Source organism: Gopherus flavomarginatus, chromosome 4, assembly GCF_025201925.1.
Source record: "Gopherus flavomarginatus isolate rGopFla2 chromosome 4, rGopFla2.mat.asm, whole genome shotgun sequence".
Taxonomy (NCBI): Eukaryota; Metazoa; Chordata; order Testudines; family Testudinidae; genus Gopherus; species Gopherus flavomarginatus.
The window spans coordinates 176,992,840-177,017,750 of record NC_066620.1 but is presented as its reverse complement, the minus strand read 5'-3'; the positions used below and the strand labels follow the sequence as shown (position 1 = coordinate 177,017,750).

Here is a 24,911-nt window from a genome sequence, read left to right as displayed (position 1 = left end):
GCCTATCCTTTTATCAGAAATCTATGTCTATCCCACCTGTAGTAAGTGGCACAGAACATTAAATCATTAATCTGCCTTAACAGATTATTTAAAGTGAAAAACAAATATTTGATTTCTTTTTTTTAAAAATCAGGTTTGTGGTTCATGGTTTGACAACTGGAGAGAATTACATCTTCCGTGTAAAAGCTGCGAATGCTGTGGGAGTCAGCGAAAATTCTCAAGAATCTGAAGCTGTAACAGTACAGGCAGCCCTCAGTAAGTGTGGTTCTGTGCAGCTCTGCTTTGCATCTCTTTTGTGGGTTAAAATTTTGATACCAACTAACTCCTATGGTCTCATTTAGAATAATAGTACCCTTTTCAGCCATGGAACATCTGTGTTGAAGTTTACTACCATGCATTTGGCTGCTATGCAGGGAAAAGACAGTGTAAAAGAGGAAAAGAAAGCTTTTTTTATTGAAAAACATTTTAGAAATATAGGACCAGATTCACCCCTATTCCCGGGCTACTTTGTGTTGCTAAACTAGCCTGTGACAGATTTCTAATGCTCATTTAGGGCAAATCAGCCTACTAGTCAATCTGGTCCACCAACAAGAGTTTCAGGTACTACAAGGCTACACCCAACAGAAAATTGTTTGATTGCTGTAACAGCCAAGGCAAACACCTCTCATGTCTCTCACAGCCAGCCTCAGATGCCTTCTAGTGGGTTATTTATTTGTTTATTTCCCTTACCAAACCACCATCACAGTCATATGCAGCAAGTCTATTTACAGCTTTTCCTATTCTCCCAGAAGAGAGAGAACTTTTATCTTCCTGAGATCATTCTTCTGAGCTTTGTTAGCCTTTTCCCTTTGACTCCTTTTTGGTGCTTTTTGCTAGCCTCTCCACCAGGTGGGATAATTAGCTCTTTAGCTCATAACCCCCCAGTCTGCTTAGGCAATTAAGTACTCTCCTCCTCCATCAGGCCTTTCCTAGTAGAGCTAATGAATGCTTAAGTGATCAGAGTGCTGGATCGGCTACTGGCTGACACAATTGGATCAGTAGGTTTGATGGACACCCAGATTTCCTTTTAATACAAAATACAGTTGGGAAGATCCACATCGTCTAGCATTCTGCAAGCAAAGCCTCAATCTAAGCAATCCATTTCTGCCCTTGGTTGCATGTGCACAGGTCCATTGGCTTGAATAGGCATCGTACATGCTTATTGGAGGGCATAATGGCTCCTTGGGCCATAATGCACAAACACAGGTAAACTATAATATCTATTTCTATTCTGCCTTTGATTCCCCAGTTGCATTCACGGCCTTAAGACTTGAATGAAAAGTAACAAACATGTCCTGCACTTGGAAGATCAGTTTGATTTAATAGTGTTTTCTTTCAGTAAGAAAAATTTTCAATTAAATATTTGAACGTGTTCTCTTTCGAAGTTGTAGAGGAAGGACAATCAACATCGCTTTCAGAAATAATCTTTTAAAAGATTTGCATATTAGGAGACTTTTTCTTAACCTTTGATATTTTATTATTGAAAAAAATCTATTCTATTTGATTGCTTTAGGAGGGAGTGTACCTCATATCGGTAGGTAGTCAGAAAGCATGCTTACATTTTGTTTACCTTTAGATTCTAATACACCAGCACTTTTTAACGTTGCAGCATCTTTTCTAAGACATCATTGCAGTCACTTAGTCAGAAGACATAAAAATAAAATAAAAATCACAGATTTTTTTGGAGTTTGTTTTCACATTTTATTTGAAGTTGTTGGTTGCATGGGTATGTATTATTTAACACTTCACAGTCTTATGGTCCAATCTTGCAAACACATACACATGTGAGTAGTGCTTATTCACATCAGCAGTCATAACTGGGAACTTAATGGGAGCACTCTCATAGCTGAAGTGACTTGACATATGTGGATTTGTAGGATAGAGTCCTTGTGGATCGAGGCTTTACATTGGTAAGAATTCACTGATGCTCACTACTATTTAACTTGAAGTGGTAATAGCAAAAAAGCCCAGGTTGTTTAACAAAAGCCAGACCCCCCTCTGTGGTGCTGAGACATTTGTTGAGATATGTTTCACATGCTTTATTACAACTGGCTGTAAATGGTACTTTGGAGTTTCATCCATAGTTAGAAAAGAACAATGCCTGTCTTTGCTGATTGCTGTCAGTACTTCATGCTGATCACAAATACAGCTCTAAAAGCAGAGACTATGTTGTGCTGCGGGTAGATTTTTTTCTAGTCTTTTAAATGTGATGAGCCAAATAACTCAGCTGAAATGCTCTGGGAAGCTCAAGGGGAGGGAACCTAGCTAGCACTACTTATAGAACTACAGATCCGGGAAGGGGTACCTTTAGCGAAGGTTATGATCAAAGATAGCAAATGCAAGATAGTGCTAGGGGACGGTGAATGCTAGGCCTGTTGAATAGGTGTAATAAGCAGCACAGGAAAACAATCTCACAAACCCTCTTGCAAGCCCTGGAGAGATACCTGTTAAAGCCAGGAGCAGGCATAATGCCTTTGGGGCTGGGCCGGTGCAACCATTTAGGCACCTAGGCGGTCACCTAGGGTGCTGGCATTTGTAGGGGCCATTTTCTTCGGCAGTAACCATGGTGGCCGGATCTTTGGCCACTCCGGTCGCCGCCAGCATTTAGGCGGAGGGAGCTGGGGCAGGGGAGCGCGGGGAGGGCCACCTGCAGCAAGTAAGGGGGGGGCGGCATGCAGGGGAACTCCCCGTCCCAGCTCACCCCTGCTCCGCCTCCTCCCCGAGCATGCCGTGGCCGCTTGCAAGCCTGGGAGGCGGGAGAAGTGAAGCGGCCACGGAGTGCTCGGGGAGGAGGCGGGGCGGGGGTGAGCTGCTTCACTTCTCCCGACTCTCAGGCTTGCGGCACTAATCAACTTAGGTGCCGCAAGCCTGGGAGGCAGGAGAAATGAAGCAGCCATGGCGTGCTCGGGGTGCTCTTGCTCGGAGCAGGGATGAGCTGGGGTGGGGGGGCAGTGCCTCAGGGCAGAGGGGGGGAGCTGCCGCAGGGGAGGGGGCGCCTCAGAGTGGAAGGTGGGAGCTGCCAAGTGTGGGGGGATGCCTCAGGGTGCAAGGTGGAAGTTTCACCTAGGGACGAAACATCCTTGCACCGGCCCTGCTTTGGGGAAAAATCACGAAGAACAATGTCGCTTAGGTTTGTGGCATCTTAACTGAGCTCACAGCACTGCACATAGCAATCTCAGTTTGAAGTACATGCTGGAAGATTTCAGAATCCTTGGTCAGGAGGTATTTTCATTAACATCAACACTGCTGAAAACCCTTTAATGTTGAGCGAGACATCCTTGCACCTATTTGAACATTTCAGCATATCAGGAATGTGTTGATCCAAACAGCCTTCTGTTCCATTCCATTCCAGCTATTTTATAACTTGCATTGACAGCATTATTGCCAAGGAATGCAGAACCTGATAATATTGGGGCAGACATGGCAGCAAAAACTCTTTTGACAAAGGGGCTCTTACTTGCTCTCTGTTGTTCACCACTGACATGTCCAAGGTATTAGTCATCTGAAAGTGAATTTTTATTACGATCCTTACAGACTATTGCCTAGATGCAGTAACCTGTAGCCATATGCTATAGAAGAGAAGAGGGGGAAATGACCATATTTCTTCTAGCTGTTGTGTTTTGAATACTGTACTAATACTCAGTACGCTTATTTTCTTGTAGCCTGTCCATCACATCCTTATGGCATCACGCTCCTTAACTGTGATGGTCACTCAATGACTCTTGGGTGGAAACTGCCAAAGTTCAGTGGAGGATCACCAGTCCTTGGTTATTATATAGACAAGAGGGAGGCTCATCACCATAACTGGCATGAAGTCAATTCTTCCCTTGTTAAGGAGAGAATTTATACGGTTGGTATTATTTTACTCTTGGACAATTGGCAAAATTTTACTTGTTTGAAGGGACACTACTAAAAATGGCTCAGTCCCCTCAACTGTGTGTTGTGAAGAGCAACAATACGTGACAAACTTGAGAATTGGGGTGGAGAAGCATGCAGAGGGGAAAGGTAGCAATGCAGTACAATCCACTGCCCCACCCCAGACCTAGAGAAGTATGGCTGGTTGAAGGAGTGAGATTTGAGGAATAGGTTGGAAGCACATTTCCTATTCAGGGCAGAGTAACTTGTGATCTAAAAAGGTGTTATACATTATAGTGCATTGATAAGTGCAACCTCACTCCCCCACCAGGTCTTTAACATATGGTGGAAGGGCAGAAGCATGTAACTGAGCAGGCTACTATGCTGCCTGTAGTGTGGGAAGTCTGGAGGGAGAACACAGGTGGGCCAAGATCAAAGGGAGGAGGCCTGTCCTTTCTGTGGATCTCTGCCCTCAACTAAACAGAAAAGCATGCCCCAGCCCTACCACTTTGCCTCTGGTCCTGTTTCCAGTGCAGAGCAAACTCTGCTCTAGAGCAACAGAAGGTCATGATTGATTGATTGATTAATGGTACTTCCCATATTGTATGAGGTGCTTCCCAAACAGAGAATAGTGCATGGCTCATGCCCCAAGGAATTTACAGTCTGAAGACAAAGAGAGAGATTGGGTGGAAGGGATACAGCCATTTAGTATGAAGGTGGGGCTTCACCACACATTTGGGTAATATAAGGTTAAATTTGTACATTTTTATTTATTTTTCAAAATTTCTTTCATTTGAAGCATCAAGGATTGGCTACAACTAGAGATAAGATACCTGTTAGGGTGAGCCTGTGGTCTGAGATGGTACAGAGATTCATCTTTCTGAGATCCCTGGCTGGTATCTTGGTCACATGCTCAGGGTCAACCTGCTTGGCAGATTTCAGGATGGGAGGGACCTTTCCTCTTGGTCAGATTGGTAGGGATGGAAGGTAGCCTTTTTTCAGAATGGGGCATGGATCACCTGCTAGGATCATCTGGGCATGCCTCATCTAATCAATTCCCTGCCATGGCAGGGGAGTCAAGCATTGGTGGCAGCTCATCTCCTGTTCTCTCCCCATGGCACACAACGGTGTAGTCCCCTGAGGGCTGAAATGTTTTAGTCTAACCCAAGATACTGGAATCCATATAAAAGTAACTGGGTGAATGTAATGCAGGTGGCCAGATTAGATGATATAATGGTACCTTCTGGCCTTGAACTCTATGAAACTATAATTTAGAAATTATTCCCAAATACTCCTCAAAATTATCAGTGTGAGTCATCTAATTTCCCCATAAGCCTCGTAGCAGAAGTGAGTCTTTAGGAGAAATATTAATGCAAAGGAGGCAATAGCCTTGCTGATGAGCTCATGCAAGGAGCCAGCACGGAAGACAGAGAGATGTATGTGTGAGAGCCAGGGCCGGCTCCAGGCCCCAGCGCACCAAGTGCGTGCTTGGGGTGGCATGCCACGGGGGGCACTCTGCCGGTTGCCGGGAGGGAGGCAGGCGGATCCGCTGGTCCCGTGGCTCCGGTGGAGCATCTGCAGGCATGCCTGTGGGAGGTCCACCGGAGCCGTGGTACTGGCAAGCGGCAGAGCGCTCCCTGCGGCGTGCCGCTGTGCTTGGGGCGGCGAAATGGCTAGAGCCTGGTGAGAGCTGACAACTGAAAAGAAATGCAGGCGTCACTGGCTGAGTGGCCAGAGCAGGGGACATTGGGAAATGAAAGAAGGGCAAAGTTAGTCAGGGCATTAAGTTTTCTTTTCTTCTATGCATTTGTAAACAAATGTAAATTAAGAAAAACAAATTAGTCTTTAATGAATTTGGTATCTAAAGTCACAGTTCTCCAAGTGACTGTGCTTGGATGTAGGAGTGTATCTGCGTGCAGCCATTTGAAGGATCGAAGCCTGAAATACTGATTGAAATAAAGGAAACAAAGCTTTTAGGCACATAACATGTCTGGTAAGCATGTGAGTCCCTCAGATACTTAGTATTAGAACATAAATAGATAGACAGAAACCAGGAAATCTATGGAGATTCATCATTTTCCTGGATTAAATAATTGTACTTTACACCATAAATATTTTTTGCCCTTAATAACTGCAGGAGGGTTAAATAATTTTTACTGGCAGCACTAAGTTCTTATGTTGTTAGTTACTTTATATATTAAGAAATTCTGGCTAAATTCTTTTAGCGCCTGGCATTCTCCTAGCTCAGTTTGGTTTTGCTTTGATCTTGTATTTGACACTAGTTCAGATACACTTTCAAGCATAAATCTCTCTATTCCCATCAAAAATTAAATACTACATTAAGATCCTTCTATCATCTCCGTTTTCTCAAAGACTATTGACCTACTTTCTCTAGTGATTTGTGAACATCTAAGATCTTCTAGGCCCTCCACAGTGGTGCCTGCCACTAGCTGAGCTTTTCCTTTCACAATTTTAACAGAAAATAAAACTGGGAGGAAATCTGCAGGGTCCGTGGCGGGTCCAAATGCAGAACCACCACTGTGATTGTGCTGCTCAGAGGGGCAGGCCATAGGGAGACTCTGGGACTTTATGGTCTCCATAAGCTGCAAAGCTGAGCTCAAACAGTGATGCGCTCACTGCAAAAAGCCAGGAGAGTGACAGAGATATGGCTAGTGGCTCTGGCTTGAAACTGCTGGCCACCAGCTGTGCCCTGCTCATCCCATTCCCAGTGCTAGCTCCTCCCTTTTTATTATCTATAATATTTAAAGAAAAGAAATAAAGCCCTATGCAACTAAGTAAAACTGAGGAAAAGTGCCCAAACAAGCCAAATGCAGGATCTGAGTTATTTAAATACACTCCTCTCCCAAGGGGTTTATTTCCTTTTCCCTTAGATTTCTATTATCTGCCCTTTCCCCCCTCCCACTCCTCAAGGTCTGTCATTATTTCCTGTTTTGACCTTGTGCCCATGTCTTACTCAGCTGAGGAGAAGTACGGCCTCTCCAACACCCCGGGATCAGTCAATAAGGCCTACCTGGATCTTGGCTCTGACTGAACACAGCTCTTGCTCCTCAGATATTCCCCTTTGTGAGCAACTGGTTGGGGAGAGGGCAGAAGGGCAGAGAGTGGGTATAGGTGACGGCGATGATCCTCTTTCTTGCTGGCCTAAGTAGCTGACCACTCATGAGGTCACAGTAAGCACCGCCTTTTCCAGAGCTGCAGAAATGTATTTCCCGCTGTAGCAAGAGGAGGGAAGAGGAGGAACTGCACTTCTAAAAGGTGTATGTGTGAGGGACAGTACTAAAGCTGATTGTGTGGTGGCGAAAGCCGTGCCTATATGGGCTCTCTTCTTTAGATTGTGAGATCCTTGGAGCAGGATCTTTTACTTCCTTGTACAATTTATGGCGCTTAATAATGATTAAATCAATCAGTGAATAAATGTAGTGTTGTTGTTGTTCTTACATTTCCGAGGCCATGAATAAAAAGTCATACATTTTCATGTATATTAATTTGTCCTTGGCTGTTTTGAAAAGGTAGAGGATTTGACAGAAAACTCCTTCTATGAATTCAAAGTCGCTGCCACAAACCTTGCTGGTATAGGCCTTCCCTCAGATCCTAGTGAGCACTTTATGTGTAAAGCCTGGACCATGCCAGAACCTGGTAAGTCTATTAGTTCCTCATAATACTCAATTTAATGCAAATTCCTTGCAACACAGTCATTTTGAAATCCCAGTATGAATATATAAGGAAGGTATAATTTTCTTACAAGGGTTCCTGTCAAATTGCTTCAGTAGGATGTGTCTGCTTTTCAAAAAGCTAAACTAGAAGTGTACTAAATTTGCTGATACATGAGTGGATGAGATAGCTCAGGTGATATGAAGTGTGTCCCTACTGGGTTTGAATCAGACACTGATTGGTGGTGAACAAAAGTCATTGTCACTGGATGGCTGCTCAGTGTCCTGTGTGAAATGAATTGATGCCTTCAGTCAATTGCAAGTGAACTGATATCCATATCACAATAGACACCTTTACAGTTGCACCCGTTACAGGCAGTCCCAACAAGCAGGTGATCTCTAATAAGGCAGTTTATAAATAGGTTGACACAGGAAACAAGCCACTATTAGGAAGGCTATTGGCAGTGTCTAGCAAAGATGAAGGGAATGATCTAGATCCCACTGAAGTCAGTCAGGCTATGTCTGTGCTACAAAGAAACCACTGCACCAAGTCTCAAGCCCTAGTCAACTGACTCAGGCTCACAGGGCTCAGGCTGAGGGGCCGAAAATAGCAATTTAGATGTTCCTATTCGGGCTACAGCCTGGGCTCTGAGACTCTCTTCCCTTGCCAGGTTTCAGAACCCACGTGGGAATGTCTACACAGCCCTGCAGCCCAAGCCCACAAGCCTGAATCAATTGACCTGGACTCTGACTCAGCACCGTGGGTTTTTCTTTGCAGTATAGGCATACCCTTAGGGTATGTCTGCACTACAATAAAAGACCCATGGCACAACTGTGGCTGGCCTGGGTCAGCTGACTCAGCTCAGGCTGCAGGTCTAAAAATTGCTGTGTAGATGTTCGGGCTTGAGCTGGAGCCCGGGCTCTGAAACCCTGTGTGTGTGTGTTGTGTGTGTGTGTGTGTGTGTGTGTGTGTGTGTGTGTGTGTGTGTTGGGCAGGGATGTCTCAGAGCTCAGGCTCCAGCCTGTGCCTGAACATTGGCACAGCAATTTTTAGCTCAGCAGCTGGAGTCAATTAGCCTGGACTCTGAAAATCGGTGCTATGAGTTTTTTATTGTAGTGTAGGTGTACCCCTAGATCAGTGGTCCCCACCCTTTTCATCTGGCGGGCGCCAAATGAAGGACCACTGCGGCGGTGGAGCCGAAATGCCGCCAAAATTCGGCGGCAATGCCTCTCAATGACGCCGCTTGCCGTCGACAAGCGACATCATCGAGAGGCGTTCCCATCGAAATTCGGGAGCGACATCTCTCGATGATGTCACTTGTCGACTGCAAGTGGCGTCATCGAGAGGCGTCTCCGCCGAAATTCAGGAGCGACACTTCTCGATGACATCACTTGGCGACAAGCGTCATCGAGAGGCATCCCCGCCGAAATGTCGCTGAAATTTGGCGGCATTTTGGCAGGTGCTCTCCCGGGGTCCAGGATGCAGGCGCATTAAGATGCCCCCATGGGCGCCATGGTGCCTGGGGGCACCGCATTGGGGACCACTGCCCTAGACTCTTCCCTTTGACCTCAGTGGGCATTGTGTTGGACCCTAAACAAATACAGCAATAGAAGGCCCTATTTACGGTCCTAACAGGACAGTGTTATGGCCCATTGGCAAAGTATTGTGAGGAAACCTGCAGTTCTGCTCACCATTGTCCTCAAGCTTCAGGCTTCAAGACTGTTAATCACAAGCATTAAATTCACTTTTAAAAGATGTAAATGAGAAAATGTTACTGGTCCAAGATTCACAGATCACAAATGCTTAACACATGTAGGACTATAAAAAGTAACTCTTCTTCGGTTCTTATTGGGGAGCATTCAGAGCAATAATTTTGACTCCAATTTTATTTAATATCAGGTTCTTTAGTGAAGGGCACATTTTGATGCCCTCATTCACATTAAGTAGCACCTTCCTTCATGAATGGTCCCATTGACTGCCTTACTGGATTAATTTTCTCTGGGAAAATTTAAGCTGTTTTTCCTAAAACTGGATAAAAATTCTCCCTGACTTCAGTGTGGCTCGATGGGGTGTAAGTCAGAGAATAATTTTTTGTTTCTTTTTATTTTATATATGAAAAATAACTTTGGACTGGAATGAAAAACATTTAGCTAAATTCTCCATTGATTTATACAAATCCTAACTGTTGGTTTCTATGATATTGCAATGGTGTAAGTAAGAGAATTTGACCTAGTGTCCATTATCATGTGAGATTTTTACATTCTTTTGTAAGTACTGAGGATCAAAGTGACATCAAGGGGTAGTTACTCTTCTGAATGGGCCAAGTACTGCACTGATTTACTCCCGCTGAAATCTTCCACAAAGTCAGTGGAATTATCAAGTGTGTGAACTAGGAAGGATTTTGCCCTTTTGAGTTTATATCTAAAAATAAAATAAAAGGTGTCTGCAGGAAACAAAGAGGAAATAGCATTCATTTCCATGATGAACTGCTTGACCTTTTGCGCTCTGCAGTATGATTGCATTGTTCTTATTATGCAGTTAACTGAACAGGTGGTATTAAATTTCTTCCTGCCAGAAAAAAGGCTGTTAAAATGTTCTCCAAACCTCTTTGAAAGTAGTGTTAGAAAATTGCTTAGCAACAACCAAAAGGAGGAAGTGTGATTTGAATTAAGATGGAGTGAGAGTCTGAGCCTTTTATGCTTATTTCATAAAGAAATTCCAGAAAAACATACATGTCTACCACGCACCTGTAATTGCTGTGGATATTGGAAGTGCTCTTACACATTTTGAAACAGAAGTGAAGTTCTTCTACAGGTAGGACAAAACCCAATGCAAGGTTTCCAGTGTGACTGAGCAATTTCCATTCCAGTTTGTAGGGGAATAGCTGGTGTCCATTTTTTTTCTGCAGAGCCCCAATCTTAGGTATATCTGTGAGCCTCTATGAATTTACACTGTTAGCTAATGAGTTATTCTACATGTATTAGAACAATGAAAGATCGCAATGTCTACTGTTAGTATAGGGTCCTCTTCATCAAGTCTCACATGACATTTTTCTTCCACCTTCTAGGACTTTAGCAAATACATCTGCCTATTGGAAATGTAATTAGAAGTGGCCATAAAGACATTTATTTTGGGATTTTCAAAGGACCCTAAGACAGTTAGGAATCGAATTTCCTTTAGGCTCCTTTTGACAATCCCAGCATTACATTTACATGAGATATCTCTTACTTGTACTCATTGGTCTGAAAGAGGTGCCCAGATTTATAAAGAAAACACATTGGCCAAATTTACCAATGGAATTGTATGACAAGGTTGCCTGAGACAGCAGGAGACTAGACTTGATGACCAAAGAGGTCCCTTCCAAGCCTATGTTTAGTATTTTATATCCAATGGAGAATCACCCCTTTGTTGCTCACTAATGATATTCTTATGCATGTCTGTAGAATCGTATCACTATAGAATTTCAGGCTGGTTATTTATCATTATTGAAAGTCAGATGGAATGGAGAGAAACACTAATTTATTCAAAAGGACCTGTCTTTGTTCTGTGTTTTTGAATGGTAGTTGTATGCTATTGTAGGTTTGGTCTGTGTGATAGAAAACTGATGTGATTACTGTTTTGTTAATAAAACTGAGTTTGAACATTTTTATGTATAAAGAAATGTAAATTGTGTGGCACCAGAACAATTTCAGTGAAAGAAAAAGATATGGTGGTGAGAATATAAGCCTTCAAGGTACAAAGACACAAAAACACACATATACGGCTTACAGTGTCAGGAGAATTTGAGTGCCTACTATTTTAATAGTTCTTTGTCTAAATGTCCTCTTGAATTCCCTTCCTTTAGGGCAATCAATACCCGTCCTCAGACTGAAAAGTGATCTTCTGTCAATGCATATAGAGCAGGGGTCGGCAACCTCTGGCACATGGCTCGCCAGGGTAAGCACCCTGGCGGGCTGGGCCAGTTTGTTTACCTGCTGTATCGGCAGGTTCAGCAGACTTCGTCTCCTTCTGGCCACAGTTCACTGTCCCAGGACCATGGCGGTGGCAGGAAGCCGCGGCCAGCACATCCCTTGCCTGCGCCACTTCCCTCCGCCTCTATTGGCCTGGGACGGCGAACCGCAGCCAATGGAAGCCACAGTCCACTGAACCTGCTGACGCAGCAGGTAAACAAACAGGCCCGGCCTGCCAGGGTGCTTACCCTGGCAAGGCACGTGCCAGAGGTTGCCGACCCCTGATATAGAGCCTGATCCAAATCCCATTAAATACATGCAATATCTCTTACTGACTTTAGTGGGCTGTGGATCAGGCCAGTGGCTCCTGTTTCATGCTCACCAATAAAATAGTAACAATAAAACTGAAAATGGAAGTACTGATGCTTAATCACGATTTGATTCCAAACTCAATGGAACAGCCTCGAATTTGAAATAGTGAATTAAAATAGCAATAAAAAGAAGCACCTATCACTCCTCAGAATATTTTAGAGGGCATGGATTTTCCAGATGAATAATTTAACCTCAGAATGAAACTACTGGGGTCCAGATAACAATGTGCACTTTGGAATACTAACATTACTCTTGAATAAGAGAGAAGGTGCCATATACAGCTTTCGTGAGCTGACATAGACATAGGCATTTTAACCTGGGAAAGGACAGCAATATATACAACTTCTTTTTCTAAAGGGGGGAATTGAAACCAACCAACCAAAAATAAATAAATTGTACATTCCTCCCCCGTCCAAAAGAGCCAGGTTGTAAAATGTTATTAAGTTTGACTAATTTTTCAATATTCAAAATGTTTTAGGGCCTGCCTATGATCTGACATTCTGTGAAGTTAGGAATACATCACTGGTACTTCTATGGAAAGCACCTGTGTACAGTGGTAACAGTCCCATTACTGGGTATTTTGTGGACTATAAGGAAGTAGATTCAGAAGAGTGGACCACCGCTAATGAAAAACAAATTTCACACTGTTACTTAAAGGTAACTCTTCATTTAGTAAAAGGTTGTTGTAGTTATTGTTGTTTCAATGAAAAAGCAACCAAGCAAGAAAACTTGGAGGTGAAAACCTGGCCCCATTGAAGCTAATAGGAGTTTTACCATTGACTTCAATGGAGCAGGATATCACCTTTGGACTTCTGCTAACAAATTCTTATTACTCAGTTACAGAAATTTATGTATTTAACACAAACTTCACTCTATTCCTTTTCAAGGTCAATGACTTACATGAGGGCAAAACCTATGTTTTCAAAGTCCGTGCAGTGAATAAAGCTGGTATAGGCAAATCATCTGATATTTCTGAGCCAGTGCTTATCGAAGCAAGACCAGGTATGAACTAAATTATGTTATCTCTCATACACAAAATGTAGATATAATTTAGAAAATGGTGTAAACAGTACTGTAGCAGAAATAAGCATTCCAGGAATTCAGGATAGAATAGTGGAGATACTGAAAAACTTGTCAGTTTGATCTGAGATAACCATATCTGCTGATATAGTTATCAAAGTATTGGCAGTGTGTCCTTGTACTTCCTTTTACTTACTGAGGGAAATACCTGGATTACTACAAATTCTGAGATTAGCTAACTGTAAATCTTATTTAGTTATTTAAAGCAACTGGAAAGTCTTTAAGCATTGCCTTATCTGTTAAACCTAATTATGAACAAAACATTTACAACAACCACTATTAGTACTAACTACTGTGGTAGGTGTTGAAAGGACATGTATTATATACAAGTGTATTAAAAAAACCATTTTGTTACCATATTGCTAAATAATTAATAAGGCCACATTCTGCCACCCTTGTTCACACTGAGTAGTATTCCACAACTGGTCTCGCTGATTTCAGTGAGTCTGCTCATACAGTAAAGTATTGCCTAATTTGAGCGTCAGAGGCATAACTTGGCACACTAATTAACACTGCAAGAATTTTTAAATAATTTAGTTTGTGTTACAATTTATGTTACTAGTTTATTTTTAAAGTTTACAGTCAGTTTTATTTCATAGCTTAGTATCATTAAGCACCCATTATTTTTAGACTTCTGTTTTTTTGTACATTATAAGAAACCCCATTCTAGTATGTTAAGCAAATCACTTCAATGCATGCTTAAATTTAGGAATGTGCTGAAGTCCGTCTCTATTCAGCAATGCATTTAAGCAAATGGTTGACACATTGCTGAAGAAGAATGGATTTAAGTATGTGCTTAAGTGCTTTGCTGAGCTGGGGCCTTGAAGAATAAATGCTGTTTCTTGACTGCTGTGTTTATGAATTGATTCTTAATTTTCAGGAACCAAGGAAATTACTGCAGATGTGAATGAAGAAGGTAATATTTACCTAGATTTTGATTGCCCAGAAGTTACAGAGGCATCAGATTTTACTTGGTGTAAATCCTATGAAGAGATTACTGATCTTGATAAGTTTAATGTTGAAACAACTGGAGAGCAGTAAGTTTCACAACCCTGTATAAAGGCACTAGAAGTTTGTTCTTGTAAAACTTTGCCCACTTGTGTCAAATCCACTAACTGTACATATATATTTTTTAATGTTTTCTTTAGTTCTAAGTTATACTTCAAAAATCCTGATAAAATGGATTTGGGAACCTATTCTGTAGCTGTTAGTGACACAGATGGCATCTCATCCAGCTTTAAAATGGATGAGAAAGGTAAGAGCACTATTATTTAAGCACTACCTCTCTTTATCTGTAGTGCTATATTAAGAAAACAAGATGTACAAGCAAAATAGGTAATTTCATAAGATGTTACTTTTTGTTCATGACAGTAAAGCACCTATTCTATTTTGTGCAGAAGAACAAAATAAATATGCACGAACAGGCATTTTGGGAGTGGCTGTCTATTTTCCTGGTTAGCATACAAAGGAAATTTCGCATTGTGTACTTAAGGAAATAGTTAATTTTAAAAAAGATAAAGGATGTACACAGTATTAATTTTCAAAGTTACTATAATGCTAGGATGCAATAAAATCTGCAAAGAAACAAAACAAAAAAATTACCAACAAAAAATCTAGTAGTTTCAATTGCACTAGCAATTCAGTTAAACTTTGGAAAATCCAATTAGCTGTGTGCACTATTTTGTGAATGTATGTCCCTAATTCTACAGTTAATGTACTCTGAAAATCAGGTCCATAGTATGTTTCTTTAATAATCAACAGTGTAGTGGCTAATTAACCTAAGCTCTAACTCACTTTGGATAGTGTATAGGATTTTAATAGTTTGAAAAATACAGATACAACCTCTGGAGTTAAATGTATAAAACTAGGTTGTAAGTCTAAGATGCAGAGTTGTGATGGGAAAGAAGGAGGAAGAACTATATTAGTTGAACAGCAGTGTCTTGAGATATTGGGCCAAATTCTCCTCTCAGTTACCTTGATGTAAATCTGGAGTAGCTATGCTCTACTTCACTGGGGTTGCCATTATTTAGTGTGCCCATCACCATCCAAGGGAAGCTGGGAGGGTGAGGGTATTGGAGAGGTTCACTTGCTACATTTTAGCAAAGGTCACACCCACGCTCCCTCCAGTGATCTTCTCCTGGCAGTTGTTGTGGTACTTAGAGGCTGGTGATCTGGCCTCACCCTTCGCAGTCACCCTTTTATGCCATTAGCATAAAGATGCCATCAGCAGCTTCAGATAGCTCTGGCTGTTGTCCCCCCAAATACACTTTGTATTTTACAGCTGCCTCTTGTGTGGGTGCATCTATATATGACTCAGCATAATTTGGCCCCTAGTCTTCTTTCTACTTTAAGGCAGGCTCTGCTATTCAGGGAACTTTCCTATTCAATTATATTTTTTTATTCAAAAGCTACATTCTTCTCTTTCTTCAAATATTATCTGCCTACTTTCTAATAACTGATTCATAATGTATCTTGAGACCTAACCCAAACCTCACATTTTACAGCTTTCAATTATTGTCATATAATGTATACAATTTCTTTTAAGCATCTAAAGCTGATCCAGAGCCCACAGGATTCAACTGGAAACTTGATTTACACTCAAAATAAATTAAAGGTGGGTGGGACCAAGTATTAGAAGAGGGACATTCAGTGGAACTTGTGCCCCCAGGACTCGAGCTAAGTCACTTAGCTCGTGTACACTGCAATCAGAGGTGCAATTGCAGCTCAGGTAGATGTACTCCCACCTGCATTAATCTAGCTAGCATTGAAGCCAGGATGGCACAGGGTAGAAACACAAGTACACGCCTAGGTGGACAGAGTGTGCTTGCACAGCATTTTGTGAAATACACTGAAAAATGATCTCATTACAATTTCAGAAGATATGAAAAAATCTAGCATGGGATTTTCAAAAGTGCCTAAATGACTGAAGCCCATTAAATGTAACTGGATGTCAGCAGGACTTGTGCTCCTAAATCAGTTAGACACTGAAAATCCCACTCCTGGATTTTTTTTCTTTTCCTATGAAACTGCAATGAGATCACCTTGCAGTCTGTCTATTCCATGAGAAACACACTTGAACCCTTTCAAGAGAGCTTTCATACCATATATTAACTTTCTCTTCTCTGTCCTCCCAGTCCTTGATTATAGCAGGGCAGTAGCATCACTATAGTGAAGACTGAGACCCATTTACTCTAACAGCTGATTTTTCTAAGTATTCTGCAATCCACACCTTTACTCAGATGTTTCAAAAATTGTTGTGCCTGTACTCGACCACTTCATGTACTCTGCACAAACTACACCAGAGATGCCAGATTTTACTACCCCTTGACCCTTGTCCTAGCTATTCTCTCTGGAACATCACTAGCACTTACTTCTGCCCTGTAGTACACTGTTATGTATGCCACTGGACTGCTACAGATTGCCATGGCAAGAAAAGACTGTTGTGCCCCTCTACTTATATAATTGATCTAACTCAGCACAGAAATGAAGGATCCATGATCTCTTTGGGTGTAGATGCACCTCTTCTCCTATCACAGTGAGAACTGGGGCAACCTGCTGTAAGTAAGCTTAGACCAATCAATAAAGCTGTCCCTAAAACCATGAAGGACAGCTGGAATCCACACAGCCGAGTGAGAGAGTGAGAGCGTACAGTTCTGTAGGTCACAGCCCATTGCAGGAGCAGGACTGGTGTGTACTCTAACTCTGTATTTCCTGGTATTCACAGGCGTAGGTCTAGGTGCACTTGATGCTCTAAAGGCATTGATGGTCAACCTTCACTCTGAGTTAATGAAGTTGTGGGGCACCGAATAGCCATTATTAATCTGTCTAGCCTTAGACAACCCCAACTATCCATACTACTCAAGATGTGGTCTTATAAAGGAATATTTAATTTATCACTGTTATTATTAGTTTTAAGTTAACACATATCACTTATCCATCTGTGCATCTAATTTATTTTTAGTGGCCCATCACCATAGCATATGTGTGCCACCCGAACACATTCCTAGTTTTCTTTGCTGAAAGTCATGCATTGTGACACAACCCTGGTGGTATTTCCCCCACTAAACTTAAATCCTTTCTTCCTCTGCCATGACTAACATTGATCATTTTACTTTTTGTCTGCCTTTCCCATATGTATCACCTTACTTATTCCACCATTGAAAACAATCACTTAGCTGTCCAGCCATTTCCCAAAACTAGATTATATCCTTCTGCAACTTTGTTAAATCCTCCACTGTGTCCTAAAATCCTTGATCATTTCCTCTTGTCTTTGTATTATCTGTAAATTTTGAAACGATGCACTTAGTTTCATCCTCCAAGTCCCTACCAGTAATAAATATGCTAAGTAGGATTAGTCCCAGGTCCCAGCTAAGCGGAACCTAGCCTGGTACACAGTCTTCATAAGGATTTAGTGCTAATTGAACCTTTATTACCAACCAGCTCTCAATCTAGCTGTCTTAGCAAAGAAACCTTTTGGAAAAGATTCTTCAGTGAGCCAAGTCAGCAGATAAAGAGGGTGTTAGATGCAGGTTAGATGCACATTTCCTATATATCTTTAGTGTAAATCCCATAGAAAATCTAAAATGAGTTTTAGCTCCATGCTTACATTCTCATACATTTTAAAGATGAAAATTTACTAAATCCATGGACCAGAATATTAAGTTTTTCCTGTCATCTTAAATTTAGCTTTTGAGACCTGAATTTTCAGAGGTTTTTGGAGTATTTTTCCCACAAACCATAAGCAGATTATTTATGCATCGATACTGATTTGTACACTGTTTTAACAGTTGCATTTTGACTCTGTCAGAATAAATTAATACATGAATCTTTTTCATCATTTCAGAGCTTGAACGTCTGATGACACTAAGCCGTGATATAAAGAACCCAAGTAAGTAGAACTTCTGAATTTAATAGACAGTTCATGAAATAATATAATTACATACAGATGACTGTGCTCCCCAAGGAGTCCTCTTAAGACAATGACAGTCTTGTTTTTCATAGCAAAATTTGCTTGCTTCTCTTTTGATTAATTTAAAACAAATATTAGCTCTTATCTGAGAGCAATCTCCATCACTAAAGAGTCTTTTGATGTTTGTCCATGTTTAATACTGGCAGGGTGTCTATTATGCAAAATCCTCAAACACTGCATTAAGGATGTAATGGAGACTGTGCTCTAACTCGTAGAAAGAAGCTTTACTGTACCCTTCTGATGCATTTTAGAATTTTGCTTTTTATTCTTCTCTTCTTGCTCACAAGGGTTCATGCATTATTGACTTTTGCTTGCTTTTATTCTTGTAGCAATTCCTCTGAAATCAGAATTAGCTTATGAGATGTTTGATAAAGGAGAGGTTCGTTTCTGGGTTCAAGCTGAGAGTTTGTCACCAAATGCCAGCTTCAGATTTGTTGTTAATGATAAAGAAGCTGTAAACAGTGATGTAAGTACATGTGGAAGGCTATAGTTGCTTTTATGTCACTTTTGCATGTGAATTTCTTAAATCTGCATTGTCTACAATATTATTAATGTTGATATGTTGATAGTGCCTGGAAGGAATGTCATTGTGCTAAGTACTATATACACATCTCATAAAGTAACAGGCCCTGCCCACAAAGAGGTTATAAGGTAAGCATATTATGAGATATGGAAGCTAGGGATAAATGGACAAACAAGTGATAGGGAGAACAAGGTAACACTGAGGTAACCATACTTGGTATAATAAGCACCAGTCACGGTATGCCTACTGCTCAGCCATTGCCAAATATTTTGTAGGCCTCACAGCACATGTAAGATTTAAGAAGGGATTTGAAAGAGGACAATGTGGTAGCTGTGCAGGTCTTTTAGCGGAGCTCTTCCCATGTGTTGGAATTTTTATTATTTATGCAGAATATTATTACAACACTAACTTAACCATAAATTCGTCTATTAAATCCAAAGCTGAATGTTATTTACAATTGCTCTAAACATGCCTAAAACTCTAGATAATAAGCAATTTACTACATCAGACCAGTAACAGAACATATATAAGCATTTAATCAAGATACCGAGAAACAGGCTAAACTCGAGGGTGCTTAGACTCATGCTGGTTGGCTTCATCTTGGTTAGGCAGGTGTTAGCAAAGGACCCTTTCAGAGTTTACTTTTTTATACCCTTTAACAAACAAGTGATGTCATTGCCAATTGTCTGACCTTAGCTAAGCACAGATTAAGCAATATTTTATAATACATGAAACAAACTCATATAACAGATTATTTATTACACCTGGGACCCAGTTTACCCTGTTTTATTTCTATTACTTCAGCCCAAACCTTAAATAAGATAACAGTGATATTTTGAAGGGTCACTATATATTGAACACCACAACTCTTCTTTCTCATGATCTCATTCTTTTTCGTCACGTTCTTCGGGCCTATTGCTAATATCCTAACTGAATTTAAAACCACAGTTCACCCAAATCTAATATGGGCCTAAATTCCTACACCAGGCATAAGAGGCAGCGTGGGAGAATACTGCAAAGTGCTTGAGGGAAAACTGGACTAGTGGGTAATGAAGGCTGGCATTGTTGGTGAAGCTGAGGCTTTCTTCATCTTTTTATTTTCTATAATCAGGGTGTAAATTTGAAGGAATATGTCTTTAAAAATAAACATGAGGCAAGATGAATGACTATACAACAGTGATGGGAAACTGTCAAAGGTCTGGAGTTTGGATTTGTATAAACATCCAAACTGTACAGTAGAAGCTTATCCTAACCATTTGAGATGGAAATATCTGCCTAGGTGTTTTAAGGCCTAATACAGGCCTGCACAACATGCGGCCTGCGGGCTGCATGTGGCCCGCGGAGGCTCACTGTGCAGCCCGTGACGGGGAATCAAAGGGCTCTGGGCTGCCCGCAGCGGCGGGGAGCCCAGAGCCCTTTAAATCCCAGCCACAGCCGGGATTCAAAAGTCTCTGAGCTTCCCGCAGCGGCAGGGAGCTCAGAGCCCTTTAAATCCCAGCCGCCGCCAGGATTCAAAAGGCTCTGAGCTGCCCGCAGTGGCGGGGAGACCAGAGCTCTTTAAATCTCAGCCACAGCCGGGATTCAAAAGGCTCTGAGCTGCCCACAGCCACAGGGAGCCCAGAGCTCTTTAAATCTCAGCCGCAGCCGGGATTCAAAAGGCTCTGAGCTGCCCGCAGCGGTGGGGAGCCCTGAGCCCTTTAAATCTCAGCCGCGGCCGGGATTCAAAAGGCTCTGAGCTGCCCGCAGCGGTGGGGAGCCCAGAACCCTTTAAATCCCAGCCATGGCTGGGAATCAAAGGGCTCTGGGCTGCCCGCAGAGATTCTCAGCTGCGGCTGAGATTTAAAGGGCTCTGGACTCCCCGGAGGCTGCAGGCAGCCCAGAGCCCTTTGAATACAGGCCGCGGCTCCAGCAGATGGGCTGGGGCTGGGATTTAAAGGGCTCGGGCTCCCCTCAATGGCAGGAGCTCTGGTCCCTTTAAATCCCTGCCCCAGCCCCGCAAAGCTCCGGGTTCCTCCAGCCGCTGGAGCCCTGGGCCCTTTAATTGGCCCCTGACAGCTCCCAGCCAACTCTTCAGCTGGGAGCCCCTGACTGATTTAAAATCAAGTATCACCTCCCCACCCTCAACCTTTCTTTTTGGCCCACAGCTGTTTTGGTGGGGGCGGCACTGGGGAAGGAGGGTTTGTTTCTGCATGGCTGGGCGGTGCTGGGGCGGGGTGTTTCGGCCCTCAGCTGTTTTCTTTGGAGTAATGTGGCCCTTGCAGCTTTACGAGTTGTGCAGGCCTGGCGTAACAGAACTCCCACTGAAGTCAGTGGTAAAATTTCCATTGATTTTTTGAGGGAGTTTGATTGGACCCTTGGGCACTTTAAAGCTCCCATCACCTTAGTATAGTTAGAACAGCCTTTCCCTGAGCTGTCCCCATTTTCCCATTTCTGCTGTTGGTCCTGTCCAAAAATATCATAAGAACAGTTTTTTTCCTGTGTTATTTTGGCATTGCCAGTTTCAATCAGAACCTGGAAGTGTAAAGCACAACTTAGCTGAACTTTTCAAACCTTAAAGGCCCATTTTGAATTAGGTTCTATAAATGGATACAGATTTGGGGGTGGGGTAGGGGGCAGAAGGGGTCTTTTTGTTTCATCTGTTTGCCATAGTATGTAATATATCTGCCACTTGCCTCTAACTGTGGATTGCCTACATGTGAACGTCAGTGTGCTACAGTATTTTGACTGTCGCATAAGCACAACTTTCCAGCTGAGGTGCTTCTGTTAGCAGCAAATTGTATGTTTCTGCTTGTATAGAGAGGTACAGACATTGAGCCCAGTCATGGAGTTCTTATTCACATGGGTACTCTCAATGGCTTCAGTAAGATGTCACAAGTATTTTAAATTTGGAGGCTAGATTGGGAGTGGCCCCTGCATGGCTGCCCGGTCACAGAAGGGTAATGCAGGAGCTTCCCCTACCTTTGCACTGCTGCACTAAGACCATTCACTGCAGTGGACCTTGTAAAGGGATCAGGGAAGCAAAAGGATAAGGCAGAGCCGTGCTCTTCCACCCCCAACCCCGCCGCACCATCAGGTCACGGTGCAGGGTTAGCACACCGGGGGGGAGCACATTGCTCACCCTTTGTACATAAAGAGCAGCATTCGGAGAGTCTGTGCCTGTCTGCCACACAACCCCCTCAGTAATCTTTCTGGGGCGGGGTGACTTCACTCTGCTCCCTGAGCATGGCTATGACTTCAAAGCGATTAATCTGTTCCTTAGTTTGTAGAAAACATTTTTGATCAGAGAAGCTTGTCTGCATTTTTTGCAAACCCTGGAGACCAAAGAGCATTCCCCTGGATTCCATATTGACAGGATTAAGAGGGAATATGTTTCTGTTAAAATTATAAATTTCTTTCCCCCTCATAGTTTTTCTTGAGAAGTAATAAACTTTAACATTGAAAACATGAATAAAAGATGATTAGCATCTATTGACGTTTCAATATTCTGGATTTGGAACTGTTTACAGAACTGATTCATCTATTTTTAGTGTGCATGTTTTGAAAGCGTTGACATCATAGATAGCCTCTTGCAGTCGAGCTGTATTATTTTACGATTTTAATTAGTAATCCACAAGTGACATTTACTTGTGGAGATTGATGATATTTTTTGTGGAAAGTCACATAAAAGCCTTGTATTTATGGTACCCATAAAATCATTGAACTTCATCTTGCTGCATAATAGCAATAGCTAGAAGTCTAATTATTTTCCAAAACCTGCCTAGAGACTGGGCTGCAGTCAGTGAACATGTTCAATAGACCATTGTGCTGGTGAGACTGTAGTTTGATTCTTGTCGTTAATGACAATGAAATAACTTTCTTCTGGGCCCTAATTGGGAAAACTTCCTTTGGTCCCACTTCTGAAAGATGTTTGAAATATAGTAATGTGAAAATGGAATTAACTGGCACTGTTCAGCCTGTTTAGTCATTTTAATCTTCCTCCTTGTGCCCAAAAGTAAGAAATATAACAAATTCAAGAAGCAAGAAAAAGGACAAGATTGAGCCTTTGTATTTTCCCCCTTCTAATTTCCTTTCTACTGCTAGAAACGCCAATTTAGTTTTCTCTCTTGGGTCTGTTTCTGTACCATTGAAGTATGGGCATTTAGTTGCACTGCTTGATACTTAATTTAATGCATAACATGTAGCTTCTTTTCATTTCCCACACAAACCCCTCTCTTTAATCATCATGGCCACCAACTCTTTTGTACCATCTTTTCCGACAAACTTTGATTAAATATGCCAATGTCCTGTTTAATGTGGTGATTTAACCAATTCTCCTTTACCCTGTGATATTACTTTACTATGTATGTTCAAAGAAAGATGTAAACATCCAGATGTTATGACCATCGCTTCATTGTAATTATGTGCAAACAATGTACATATTCCCTTTTCTGTATTTCATTTCATTAATAAATACTGTAGTTATACTGGTTCTTTCTTTACTTCTCCGTTCATTATTTTTTCTTTTCCTTACATACATTTGATAGTTGTTTCCTTGATATTTTAAATTAAACTTTTAGATTTCAGTACCAATAATCTATTTTTCAAAATGGCCTCTTGTCCTTAACAAGTAAAGGCCCAATCCTGCTAACTCTTCTTGACACAAGCTGTTGTTATTGATACTAGTAGGCACGTTGACTTCCGCGGAACTCTTCACATAAGTAAGGGCCTTATATGAGAAACTAAATCTGAACCCATCTTTCTTTTCCATTTCTGTTAGCAACTCTTCCATCCCTTCTGTTCCTCAGGATTCTATAATTTGTAAATCTTGCTCTCTTTCTCACTCCACATCAAACCCACAATTTTTTTCTCAACAGCATGTTCAAGATCATCTTGACTATTGCAACCTCTTCCCATCATGCCTGTGATCCTTGCACCTTACCTCTTTTCAATCCATCCAAAACACTGACACAAAATCATCTCCCTCACTTGTTGCTCCAAACTTGTCCAGCTCTCTTTAGGTTCCTTCATATTGTTTGGCACTAGTTGACTCCCCTTTCATTAATGTGCTTTCCATGCCTGTTTGTTTATTTTTTTGCATCTCATTTTATCTGCTATAACTTTTTTTTGTTTCATATCAAATAATGTAGCTTCTTATTTTTCTTCATTTATTGCATTTATAATGTTCATATTTTCAATTTTCCTCTATTTATTTTTAGATCTTTACTTTCTTTATTGTATGTCATATGTTCTCATTATTGTTTATATTTTTAAGACCTGTTTCTGTGAGTCACTTGATTCCACTGGAAGTTGAGAGCTCAGCACTTTACCACAACATATCATAAATATCTCCCTTGTATAATTTGTACTTTTGCATATGTCAGTGATGATCAGTAAAAATACAGGGTCTAATACTGCTCCCATTCAGTATTAAAAGGCCCTTCCACTTAACTGGACCAGGATCAGTCCCATAATGAGTGCAATGTAATATCTAATCTGTAGTAGGGTACATCTGTACTGCAATCATGGGGCATGATAGTATCTTGAATAGACATGTCTGAGCTTGCTTTAATTTAGCGAGCTCAAGTACTGTAACAGTGAAGCCATGGCCATGTGTGCTTCAAGCCCACCTGGAACCCAGCTGTACAAACTTCCATTTGCTTCACTGCTCTGGTACCTGAGCTAGATGGATTAAATCTAGCTAGAATTTGTCCACTTGAGCTGCAGTTACACCCTGTGATTGATTGCAGTATAGACATACCCTTAATTTCAGGTGCACAGTTTTCTTTCCAAAACGATGCCATTTTGTTTCCTTTCTCACATTTTCTTTGCAGCCTATGGAGGAGTTCACTCACTGCCTCCTTGTGGCCAGTTGTAGCATAGCAGCTCTTTTCCCATCTGGTAGCTTCCTGCAGACCATTGCTTCTACACTGCAGTGGTGTCTTTTCCTGTAACTGAACCCTCTGGCCAGGTCATGATTTAGTCCATCCCTTCTGGGGTATCAGAAAAATCCTACAAAAAAAAAAAGTCCAAGACTTTGTATCAGACCTTTGGCTCTGACTGTGGGCCTTGTGTTCTTCAGTGTCTTTTCTCAGGGCTCTCTGTTATCCTTGTCCCCTTCTTAAGTGCTTCATGCTAGCTTTCCCGGTGGCTGGTAGGGGAACCCAGGTCTTCCCACTGCATGGAGTTCAAGCCCAGGGACCCTATCACCAATAGCCAAGTTCTGCTGTTTGGATTGATTGTAGCAGATCTGTCTATTGTATGAAGATATTTCTCGTAACCTCAACCTTCCAGCTGGCCTCAGTGGAACTCTACTCAGGAATAAAGCTCAATGCTGGCAGATATCTTTGCAGGACTGAAGCCAATAGTAGACTTAGTAGTATCCGCTCTGTGGGCCAGCTACTCATTCACATGAAGCCAGCATGGTCCATTACATTAGGATTTTTAAGTTGAGAAAAAGGACTTTTATGATTAT

At 41.7% G+C, this 24,911-nt stretch overlaps 1 protein-coding gene across 1 annotated transcript in view; it reads left to right on the top strand.

The window, feature by feature from the left end:
- Positions 1-24,911, top strand: part of MYOM2 (myomesin 2) — a 122,975-nt gene that overhangs the window by 62,903 nt on the left and 35,161 nt on the right. Inside the window, exons 17-25 of the mRNA XM_050950610.1 lie at positions 134-255; positions 3,702-3,889; positions 7,425-7,551; positions 12,367-12,545; positions 12,776-12,890; positions 13,849-14,005; positions 14,117-14,223; positions 17,812-17,856; positions 18,267-18,403. Coding sequence (XP_050806567.1) covers positions 134-255; positions 3,702-3,889; positions 7,425-7,551; positions 12,367-12,545; positions 12,776-12,890; positions 13,849-14,005; positions 14,117-14,223; positions 17,812-17,856; positions 18,267-18,403 — 1,177 coding nt within the window. The remainder of the gene's footprint in view (positions 1-133; positions 256-3,701; positions 3,890-7,424; positions 7,552-12,366; positions 12,546-12,775; positions 12,891-13,848; positions 14,006-14,116; positions 14,224-17,811; positions 17,857-18,266; positions 18,404-24,911) is intronic.